Here is a 12,093-nt window from a genome sequence, read left to right on the forward strand (position 1 = left end):
CAAAGAAGTAAGAAATAATACCTAAGACTCACATAGCATGTAGCACATGCCGGGCATTGTTCCAAGTGTTTTACATATATCAATTACTTTAATCTTTACAAACACTGTTTGAGATAGGTGCTGTTATCATCTCCATTTGACTGGGATGAAAATGAGGTGCAGAGAGGTTAAAAAACTTGCTCAGGTCACGTCTTGCAAACAGTATCGCTCTGTCCTGAATCCAGGTTGTCTGCACCCCTGTGCTATAGTAAATAGGCTAAATTTTTTGAAAGTAGGAAGCGATGAGGACTATGGTTCTCTAGACAGTCAGGCATCACCATGTTCAGCTGATGCTGCCATGTGGGATTGTGAGCCTTCCAATCTTTTGAGAAAAGCCAAAAATCCAGGTTTTGGAGAAATCTTCCTATTTTTAAAAGTATTTTACATATTTAAATGTTTTAATTTTTAACACCATGAAACTTAACCCTGTGCAGTACAAGCCCAACAAAATACACTGAAAAGTAAATTTGGCTGTGGGGGCCTGTCCATTTGCACCCACAGATCTAAGTTCAGCAGTTCAGTCCTGTTCAGGTGGCAGGTGGCAAGCATCTTGCACCTGTATTTCAAGAGCTTCTCTAATGTCTTTGAAAGTGGTGACAACAGCTTTGTTTCTAATGTTACCACAAGGTAAGCAAACATGCTATTTCCACATTACCTTTCCCATTAAGACTTTATGCGGTCCCCACATTCTTATAGATCTGCTTTTCAGTTCTTTAAAGTCAAACTTCCAGACTTTTGGATAGCCTCCCATCCAGAGATTTGGACCTGGTACTCTCTCTTCCTGGATCATTCTTCTCCCCTTTCTTCACTAGGTCTCAGGTGAACGTCATTTCCTGCAAGAAGGCTCTGCCAGTGCACCTCCAGAACACACTGGGGAGCCCCCCTGAGTGGTCTTGGAGCACCATGTACCTCCCCTTACCAAAAAGGAGGGTCACTTGTATTTCATCTGCTTTATCACCTAAATGTTTCTCGCAGGAGGGTAGGATCATGGAAGGCAGGTGGTAGGACTACTCTGTTCACAATTCCTAACAGATAGTAGGTACTGAGAAAATGTTTATTGGTTGAAAGAAGGAATACACAAAAAAAGAACAGGTACAGATTTTGCAAATATTACATCCATTGGATCTTTGTATTATAGACACACACACACACATACACACACACACACACACACACACACAGAGGCAAGTACCTAGATAAGGCAAGAGCACGATTAACTCTTTCTTCAAGGCCTAAAGTACCCAGGGCCTTCCAGGTCATCCAGAACTTGAATGCATCTGGTCTCCTGCTACACTGGATAGACTTGTCTCCTGTGTCATAGCTGACGTCATAGAATTTATCCTGCTGGAAGAGGTAAGATGCCTTGGCAGAGTAGCATTTCTTAAGAAGGTCCTTCAAGAGAGAAAAAAGAAAGATTACTGTCTATTTTTACAATGTACTTGATTTTTAAAACACATACACACATAAATAAAACCTGTATGATATTCTAGTACTTGTGCCAAGGGTATATGTCACTTTCTGACTGCCCTCCATCAGACACAATTGGTATACATTAACTTTGAGATATGGATTATTCATTTTGTTTCTTAAAAAAAAAAACAAAAAACTCTCAGAGTTGACAATGCTAGCACCTTCACATCCATCTTCATAATTTCACTGATGAGAATTGAGAAGTTGAGAAGACCATGTCATTATCTCTACGACATCAAGGTGGACCAGTTTCTCAATATGGATAAGTCTGTAATTCACTCAAAGCTCCATGTTGGGAGAAAAAAAGAACCCCTGACATATGTACAGACTTTATGCAATTTTATAAGCAAAAAAAAAAAAAAAAAAGCCAGGTTTTGAACCCTCTTCTTTTCAACTAATATCCATTTGAAAAGGCCAGACATGTTAGTAACCCAGGGATGACAGCTGAAGGAAAGAGCTATGGAAGAAAACAAGACCAAGCTTTCACCACCACTGAACAAGCATTGTCAGCTACAATCCCACAGTGTCTTTTGTGTTTGTCTCACATTGGTTTTATTTGCAACCAAATTCCATTTGCATCTACTGACTGGCTACTTCTCACCAAGAAGTGTGTGACCATTTACTCTGTTTATCACCACTATAGGATCTTCACCTTGACCCCAAATTATTAGAGTTTAAGGCATGTTGCCTTCAATGTCATCTGATGTTTACAAAAGCCCAGATTTCCTAACCTATCATTCACAGCCTTCACCACTCCCTGAGCACCTTCGCTCCCAGAAAATATTTATCAGAACCCTCTGCTCCCCAATATAATCAATTTAGTCAATGTCACTGAACCATGAGATCATGTCCCACCTATACTTTTGCTCACACCATTCACTTCAGCTTGTCTCTATTTTATTATAATATTTGAGACATTCCAAAGAATACATATAGCTTATTTATAAGTTGTGATGTTTACTGACATTAAACATAGGCTTCCCTCTTTTTCTAGGTCTGCCCTCCTATTGGGTCCCATCTCAAGTTTTCTTCCCCTTCAACTTCCTTATCTGCCCATCCCATTGGGCTCATTTCTTCCTTGGATGTTTGGCTGTGTTTGTTGGCCTTGCTCCTGTGCTTTCCCCACTCAATGAGCATTTGCAACATGTATTTTCTCCTCGTGTGGCTAAGCAGGTTGTTGAGGGCAGGAATCATTCCCCATCCATCTCCATCCATGGAGCTTAACACTGTGCCGGCCACAGAGTACTCTCACTAAGCAATCAGGACAAAGATGCCACTCTCCGTATATCACAGTTCTCTCCCATTTCCCTGACATGTGGTATGAACAGAATAAATACAGGTACCTGAGCTTCTTATTGGGTGCATTTTCCATACCTTAGCAATGTAAAACTATTAGTGTTGCACAAGAAGCTACAAAGAGACTTCCCAGTAGACACAGGGGGTCCTAGAAAATAGTCTTTTCCAATCAGAGAATGTATTAAATGTGCTCATTTGAGTGATCAGCTTGTGCTCAAAGAATGAAAAGAAAATCTCAAGGTATCACATTCCAAACGAAAGCACAGATTTGCTGTCTTAATAGCAACATTGTCTTGTGTGGACACTAATCTAGATCTAAATGTATTCCATTACTAAAAGCATGATTTTACACTATGTAAAAAATTATATACCAAATATAATCAAGAATTCCAAAAATCTCATTCATTCAGTATCCACAATAACCTGAGTCTAAAGTATAATCAAAGGAATACTAGTATACCTCCAGCCTGGCTTTAATGGATATCCTTGGTAGAGACAAGGGAAGAGTAGATTGCTCCAGCCTGAACATTAACGTAGAAAAGGACCCTTATTTTAAATCTTAGATCTCTCTACTCTGATTGCAGCTTCCACCACTGCATCTCCCTACCCTCAAAGGTCAGGAAATTCAGTTATTGGTTTCCCTAGCAACTACAGTCTGACCATATATTATAATATTAAAAGGCCACTGCATATATCTTACACACAAAGCAGGCACACACATTCACAACACAGGTGCACAACGACACACACGCATTTGCATCATGGTTATAAATTTACTTTTATCAACCATGAAAGATTTAAAAAAAAAAATCTCCAAGAGCAAATGAACTTTGCACATATCTTGAGCAAGTTTCAGAGGCTTATGGTAGTGATTGAAAGGGAGAGGAGGCCCATCCATTATCAGAGACAAATTGCATCATCATGGGCAAATAGAGAAGAGGAAAAGCTGCGGAAGCACGTAGCAGAATGAGCGATTGTGCTGTAGTAGTGACACAGTTAATTTCATTGCACTGAAAAATCCTCCTGCCTTGGGAAGGTTTCATAAACAACAACTGGAGGCTTGGGATTTACTTTATCAAAAATAAATGAACCTTCCTCCTAAAGTTTCTGCTTTGCATTTTAGTTTATATCCTTGTACTAAAATGGATGAGATGTCCTTTGGTTTTAAGATATACATTAACTAAGAGAAGATGCTCAGATCTCTAGAGAAAACCACATTTTGGAATAAGTATAGTAAAAGTTAACATTGTTGAAAAAATTTAATTAGTTATTATTGTGCTATCAAGGAGAAGGGCCATATTTATCTTGCTCATCTTCATACTCATAATCCTGGCAGGACAATAAATGCTAGTTATATGAATTCCAGAGACAAATATTCAATGAGAATACAAATTGCTTTATATTGTCATATCAACTCAAACTGTTCTCAGGGATTAGTAGACATGGCATTAGCACTTGTACAGTGGCAAGTGAAAGAAGCTTAAGCAAAAGGGGGTATTTTTACACTCATATATTTAAAAATCTAGTCATATATAATCTTCAGGCACAGTTAAATCCAGGATTAAATAACATCCATCATCAGGAATCTGCCTTTTCTTCTCATTCTTTGTATTCTGTATTGGCCTTACTCCTTAAGCAGAAAGCCCGTAGGAAGCCTGGGAACTGGGGCTTCCAAGTGGAACCTGTGAGCATGGAGAGAGGCTCTGATTGGAGAAAGATGGGAAGTGGAGAAGAGACAGCTTCTGCTGCGGATGCTGCTGACAAAGATATTCTCCTTGACTAAACTTCAGGTAGGCTCCTCTAAGCTCTCTAGGCCTTCGCCTTGGCATCTATCTTTGTAGGGGCTGTATTGCCCCATTAGGGCAAGCCTCTTGCAGAGTGAGTTTAGAAAGACCCCCCTCCACCTCAATATCCGATCACTCTTGATATCTGACCAAATTCTTCATCCGTCACCCTGGGTATCTGATTACCCTGCCCTGCCTGCAGCAAGAATCCTGTAAAGTCTGTTTAACCTGTATCTCCCTTTCATTTCCCACATTTTCTTGGTAATTTTCCACCCCCTAACCCCTAACCTGCTCCTTGGCTATAAATCCCCACTTATTCGTGCTGTATTTAGAATTGAGCCCAGTTCTATGCTGAGGTCTCTTTTCCCCTATTGCAATGTTCCTGAATAAATTTAGTTTTTACCACTGTAACTACTGTCTGGCTCTGGCTTTCTTTAACATTACCCAAGTAAAGAAAGACCCATGGCCTCCCAACCTCAATCTCTTATCCGAACCTTCTGCTGGCCAAACCTAGCAGGCAGCCAATTGGCAAAGGAGCCTGGAAAATGTGGCTTTCAGGAGTCTGGCCCCTTTGTAGAACAAAGCAGAGGAAGGCAAAGAATAGATTATACAGTAAAGAGGAACAGGCAAATGACAAGCACACTACATGAGTAAAGAAAATATAACCATCATTTTCACTCTTTGCATTCATAACACCTAACCTAGCACATAAATGACTAGTGCTGACATTTACTGAGCTCTTACTATTTTCCAGGCACTGTTTATATAAATATTATATATACACACACACACACACGCACACACACACAGACACAATTTTTTAAATCTTACAACAACCCATTTATTATTATTTTTGTCAACTCCATTGTACATGTTTGCAAAATAGCAAGTTAATTATCTAACGTTGTGTAGCTACTAGGTGGTAGGGCTAGGTTTCAAACCAAAGATGCTTGGATTCAGAGCTTGAACTCTAACTCATTCTGCTTCCTTGTATCAACAGTGGGTGCTTAAATACATGGGAAAGAGGGTGCCCCATAAATACTCATTAAGAGTCCTTGGAGAGGCCGGTTAAAAGGAAAATGGCAGTAGAGAGCACATTGAACCACAGATAAACACAACTAAGACTCTATTTCAAACCCTTACTTTCTTCCTATAAATACGATTTCTAGTCTTACTAATAGTAACATCTTATTTATAAAGCATTTTGAGATTTTTATAAATATTTGTAGATCTGGTGATACTTAAGGACATCATTAAAAACACATAATGAATTAATAGGTTGCATATTCTCCCTGTCAAGATTAGCCAAGCCATCTTTGAGTTCCACAAGCCAAATCAGGTTCTGTAGTCTCTTTTGCAGGAGTCAATGACCACACAGCCTACTTTATGTCAGGATTCTGGACTACACAAAGACCTTCATATGGCCTTACTCCTTGCAATAATGCTTTTCAGCTTACCAAACAAAAACTGCCAAACACTCTTCCACATGGCTCTTTCTATATTCTGTCCTACGTCACCATTATTTACACGCAAAAAAATTGTCCAAGCTAAGTGCCTTAGAAGATAAGCATATTAATCATCTTTGTACTAATTAATTCATTCCAAAATTATGCATTGAGGACCTATTATATAACAAGCACTATGAAGCCAATAGCCTGAGCATGCAACCCCATGGAGGTGCTAAGTATCTTAGCTAATATTTTTTGGTAGAATGTGCAAAAGCAAATTTGGGCTGCAAACAGAAGAAAGGTTCAGTTGTAATCTAGAATATAAAGTGAACTTTTTTTTTTTTTTTGAGACAGAGTCTCACTCTGTTGCCTGAGCTAGAGTGCCATGGCGTTAGCCTAGCTCACAGCAACCTCAAACTCCTGGGCTCAAGCAAGCAATCATACTGCCTCAGCCTCCTATGAGTAGCTGGGACTACAGGCATGCGCCACCGTGCCCGGCTAAATTTTTCTCTCTATATTTTTAGTTGTCCAAATTTCTTTCTATTTTTTTAGTAGAGACAGGGTCTCACTCTTGCTCAGGCTGGTCTCGAACTCCTGAGCTCAAATGATCTGCCAGCCTCAGCCTCCCAGAGTGCTAGGATTACAGGCATGAGCCACCGCACCCGGCTATAAAGCGAATTTTTAAGACTATGATGCCATCTGATACTGACTTTATTTATTTATTGAGCAAATATTTTGAGTACTTTTTACCAAAAGCTGTGCTAGGCACTGATGATGTAATGGCAAATAAGAAAGTCACTATCCTTAAGAAGTTTCACATGGGATTGGGGACAGTAAACAGGCAGCTACTGTCCAGGGCTAGAATAGCATAAAGGCAGCACAACAGAGCGCAAAGAAGGGTAATCTTTCACCACCTTAGAGATATCAGATAGGGCTTTTCAGAAGGAGAAATACGTCAGCTGAGAGCTGATGAGGAGCAGCTGGATAGGAGAAGTAATTCAGTACAACTGGAGCTAATCAGGGAGGTGGGGCGTAGCTAGAGAGAGCAGGCAGAAAAGGTAAAAAGTTGCAAAGTCACCAAGAATGTTAAATGCCACAATAGGAATGATTAGTCCTGGAATCTTCACAGGCTTATGCAGATATTACAATTGAAACTTCATTACTGATCTGACAGAATAAAGTGAGAATCAGCAGATGGGGATTCTGCTTTTGATTTAGTCACTTGATGTCAAAGCTCAAATTATGTCACTTACCATCTTAGGCTTCATTTTTCTCATCAACCTAATGGAAATGATGTTATTTATTCTACCCACCATACATGAATATTGTGAAAATTTGATGAACTAATGTTAATTGGGAACACTCTTCAGTCTTTGGCCAAAATCCTGCCCACTGCTCCTTCTCTCCTGCTTATTCCTGTACCCCCGACCCCTCCCAGCTGGCACTGCCCATTCTTCCTTCGGTTTACTTATTTCCCCAGGCAAGCTGTGGAGCAGAGTATCAGCTCTAGACTTCCTTAATGTTCACGAAAGGAGCAAATTACAACCCTCACCCACCTCCCCTTTTTAGTGGGGTGTATTTGCCAGTTATAGAGTTACGGAAGTAGACCAAGTTGATGGAACATATCAAGGCTATTACAAGAGATCTTAAAGTAGTAGGAAGAGTTATTCATGGTCTTCATCCTCCAAATAGAGCTGAGCCTGACCTTAATTAAGCTCCCATACCTCATGACCTTCTTAGATGCTGTGGTTCTCTACAAGTCTCAACCTGGGTTAAGTGGAAGACGCTAAAGGCATTGTGCGAAATGAGCATGGGCCAGGGCATACACTAGGTGGGCTGAAGGCCAAGGAGCCATGAAATTGCCAGGTGTAGTTTGTCCGGTTGTCTTCAGTTACCTTATTCAGAGGGGAAAAATGGTTATGTTGACTGACTGCTGAGTAGTTGATGCAGGGCAGAGGGAAGAGAATAAGCAGAGGACAATAATGTAAGTGTTATTTTCCCCAAAAAGAAGCAAATCAGACTGAACCATGGAAAAAGTCAGTGTATTAGGCTGAGCCACCAATAGTCTGAGAATGAAGGAAGGAAGAAAAGTAAGGAAGAAGGAAGGGAGGAAGGGGGAGGGGGAGAGAGGGAGAGAGAAACAAAGAAAGAATGAACAATATGGAAATATTCTAAGGTGAGATTTCAAGTGCATAGGAGAGGTCAGTTCAAGGCATCTGTTCAAATGGGTGTGTCTGAGGCCAAAAAGTAAACTATTCGGTTTTTCATCCAACACACTGAGATTCCGCATTAGCCCATCACCTTTCGGAATATTTTGCCATTGTTGTCTAAATAGACATGAGTGTATGAAGTGGGAAAGTGGGAATATAAACTTCCATCTTTATTTCTCTAAATGCATGTCCACTACCTTTGTCTTTCTCTGCTTTTCCTTCACTGTCACAAATGGTCCCGCTTTCTGGCTTTCAAAGGTATAAAACACTCTATGCATTCTATGGTAGGAATGAGAGCTGGTCATCAAATCATTTGCAACATCACAATCTTGGCATCTATCTTCACCTTACTCTCCCGTCTCTGTTCTTCTGTGTAACTTCTATCTGGCTTTCTCAGACCACTGCACAGGTATCAACTGCTGGTGGAGTGTGTGTTTCATACATGCAACTCCATTGCAGGATCTGTTCACTTGCTGTTGGTTATCTGCCTTCAACCTTAACCAGCCAGGTCTCCTTTTCCTGAACCTCTATTCACTAGACTAGACTTTTCTTCTGTTGGGTCAACCTTCTCACCCAGAAACATTTCCCACTTCATCAAGGACAGCATTCTTGGGGACCCATTTCATGAGGGTTTCCTTCTTCATGCTTCTTTCTCAGTGACTGGGTAGGCATGATGATCCAGCCCACTGCCCTGCCACGCCTTCTGCCAACAAGGGACCCAACCCTCGGTGGCAGTGCCCAATCGGTCGGCTGCATGATTCCCATGGATGAGAGGTAGCCCACCTTGCAAGCCTTGGCCTTCTAAGAAAGATGATGCTTTATTTCATCTAGACTTCCTTCCGTTTCATTCTCGGGGCATATACACTTGGTTCCTGGGGAAGTGGGGCTGGGGTTGGGCCTGGAAGCAGCAGAGGAGCCGTACTCACAGCATTTCTACATTTTGGTTTGTTTTTTTTTTTTTTTTACAGAGTCTCACTCTTTTGCCCGGGCTAGAGTGAGTGCTGTGGCGTCAGCCTAGCTCACAGCAACCTCAAACTCCTGGGCTCAAGCAATCCTACTGTCTCAGCCTCCCGAGTAGCTGGGACCACAGGCACACGCCACCATGCCCGGCTAATTTTTTCTACATATATTTTTAGCTGTCCAATTAATTTCTTTCCATTTTTTGGTAGAGACAGGGTCTTGCTCTTGCTCAGACTGGTCTCGAACTCCTGAGCTCAGAACGATCCGCCCGCCTCGGCCTCCCAGAGTGCTAGGATTACAGGCGTGAGTCACCGCGCCCGGCCTACATTTTGTTTTATTTATGTTCACCTGTAATCCAAAGCAGGTATCCTTTCCTTTGTGGATTCTTCAAACAAACATCTTTCATTTTTCCTACGGCATTTCTTTGATTTGTCTTTTTTGGATTTATTTATTTAATTCATTTTATTTCTGTTGTAGCTTTTTCATTCTCTGTCAGAGTAGAAAGTTATTTAAATTATCTGGTGTTACATCCAGCTTGAAAAAAAGCTTATTATTTTTGATAAGTGACCGTAATTTTTCTTTGAACCTGCTACCAAATCTGAGTTCTCATTTGCCTTCTCTGCAATCTGAAATGATAATTTCAGACACATTGTGCTCCACTGGATATTTCAATGACTGCAGGAGGTTCAAATCCTGATATGAGGGCTTCTATTATCAACTCCGAATCATTTTTTTGATCAATGGATTCAACTCTCTTTCCCATTCCATTTAAGCATTTCTCAGTCACTGGTATCAGCTATAGATCCATCTCTGATTATGTTTTAATTAGTTCTCCAATTCTCTGCTTCTTTTCCTCATTGCTTATATTTTCTGGAATATGCTCGATATAGAAGTTTGTTTATAGTTACGGTGCTTGTGATTGAATTCCTGAAGATCTGGTGAACAGTCTGCCCGGCTGTCTTGTGCCATACGGCGACATATTTGAGCTTGCTGTCCTGCCATTTCAACATCTCCTTTCATAAAGTTCATCTCCTCCAGTTTCTCAAAAATTGCTGTGCTGTCAGCCCTCTTCCCAAACTGGCTCAACGGTCTGCCTGATTCAAGCTGTTTCCAGAAAGTTTCTGGGTACTATGTGCTAGGCTTCCAACAAAATGTGATTTCCTCTCCTGTTTCAGTTAATTGACAAAGTGCTTTTAACATCCCAGTAATCCAGGAAGGTATATTCTTTGAGAAAAACATCATCATTGCATTCATGAAGCTATGAAAGAAAAGTTTTACATGATATATATTTATATTTGTCTTCCGCCTTTGTCCTTCAGGTTGATAATTCTCTTGAGAGTTCTTAAGTTGCTTTGCATAGCTGAGTTCAGTCTCTCTTTTCCTTAAGAAATTTGAGGTATTTTTCAAAATCATCACTTTCCCACTGTGTATATTGTTTTAAGTTATCAAATAGATCCTACAGATCTGTGCCCGGCTCAAGGCAGAAAGGGCAGGAAGGGGCACTGCAGGTGTGGCGAGCCCTACTCCTCAGGTCCCCAGGTGATCCCCTAGGTGAGAGAAGTCCAGCCCTCTCATGGCCACAGACTGCTCTGGGTCACCTCCTTCTCTCTCCATTTGTGTCCCTGGCTACTCTACCTCCCAGTGACTACACGGTAGCTTCACAGCAAAATGTCTGGAGGAAACAACAGCCTTCAGCACTAAATGAACAGTTGTGGAGAGGGGAAGTCCCCATCCCATGTGCTCCAAGGGCCCAGGCCAGCAAGACCTGGGAACACCCGCTTTCTTGATAGGCATTTATATATTACCAGCATATGAACAGCCAAGGAATCATAGACACTCAATCAGTTTGATATCTGTAAAAACCACTGACTACCCTGGAATATTTGAGCACTTACTATTAATACCAAACACCACCTCCCCCCTTCTTCCAGATAGCCTCCTAGAAGATTCCAGCAAATTTTGTTACATTCCAGGCCTGAAGAGTCAATAAGAATTTCCAGAGAACTGATAGAATATTTTAGTGCAAGATCTGAGATCCTACATTTTCTCCTGAAGTGTAAATCTTCCTTAAATACCCCCAACTAAGGGTTAGAATGAGCTGATTTGAAAATGAAGAGACCTGAGCTAAAAGATATTTTTAAGAAATGCAATTTAATAATTTTAAGCTGTGACACTGCCTACAGTGGAAAAAGAGACGAAAGTTGGACTCGGTTTCTTATAGCATGTGTAATTGATTCTATAAATAGGTCAGAAACATTTGATAGTGCAGAGATCACTTGCCAATACCTCTGCATGCCCTACAAACATTTAAAAATAGTACAATTGGGCTTCTGTCTTAGGACAGATGGAGATTTTATAATTTTCCCTAGGCAACTATCAGCACACCTTCTCTGTTAAAGATTACCTAAAATAGCATCTTTCAAACTTTGAATACAACCCACAGTAAGAAATTATTTTTAAATAGTGACACACTATCTACCCTAACATGCATGAAACTGAAACAAACGTTGCGTGGAATAGTGCACATGATTACGACATGGAATGCATGCTGATATTTTCTATCCCATTCTATTCTTTTCTGTTTGTTGAAAGGGAAACAAAAGCTAGTGTGACTTGAAACTGGCTGCATAACTCAAGACCAATTAGTACAGTGGTTCTTAACCCTGGATAATATTACAGTCATCAGAAGAATTTTTTCCAAAAAACAATGCAGTGTTCTTATTTCAGACCAAAAAAAAAAAAATCAAAATTTCTGATATGGGGTGAGGAAAATGTTTTTATTTTAAAGCTTACAGATGATGCTAACGTATAGCAAGGACCACTGCTCTGATGGGTCGTAATTTACACATTAAAGAATTCTAATCTAGAAGTTTCAGTCAGCATTAT

General features: G+C 40.5%; 1 protein-coding gene across 1 annotated transcript in view; it reads right to left on the bottom strand.

Moving 5' to 3' along the window:
* The window catches only part of GADL1 (glutamate decarboxylase-like 1), a 147,246-nt gene that overhangs the window by 79,515 nt on the left and 55,638 nt on the right, over positions 1-12,093 (bottom strand). Inside the window, exon 11 of the mRNA XM_012644549.1 lies at positions 1,232-1,431. Within this exon, the coding sequence (XP_012500003.1) occupies positions 1,232-1,431 (200 nt within the window). The remainder of the gene's footprint in view (positions 1-1,231; positions 1,432-12,093) is intronic.

The sequence above is a fragment of the Propithecus coquereli genome, unplaced genomic scaffold, assembly GCF_000956105.1.
Source record: "Propithecus coquereli isolate 6110/MARCELLA unplaced genomic scaffold, Pcoq_1.0 Scaffold214, whole genome shotgun sequence".
Classification (NCBI taxonomy): Eukaryota; Metazoa; Chordata; class Mammalia; order Primates; family Indriidae; genus Propithecus; species Propithecus coquereli.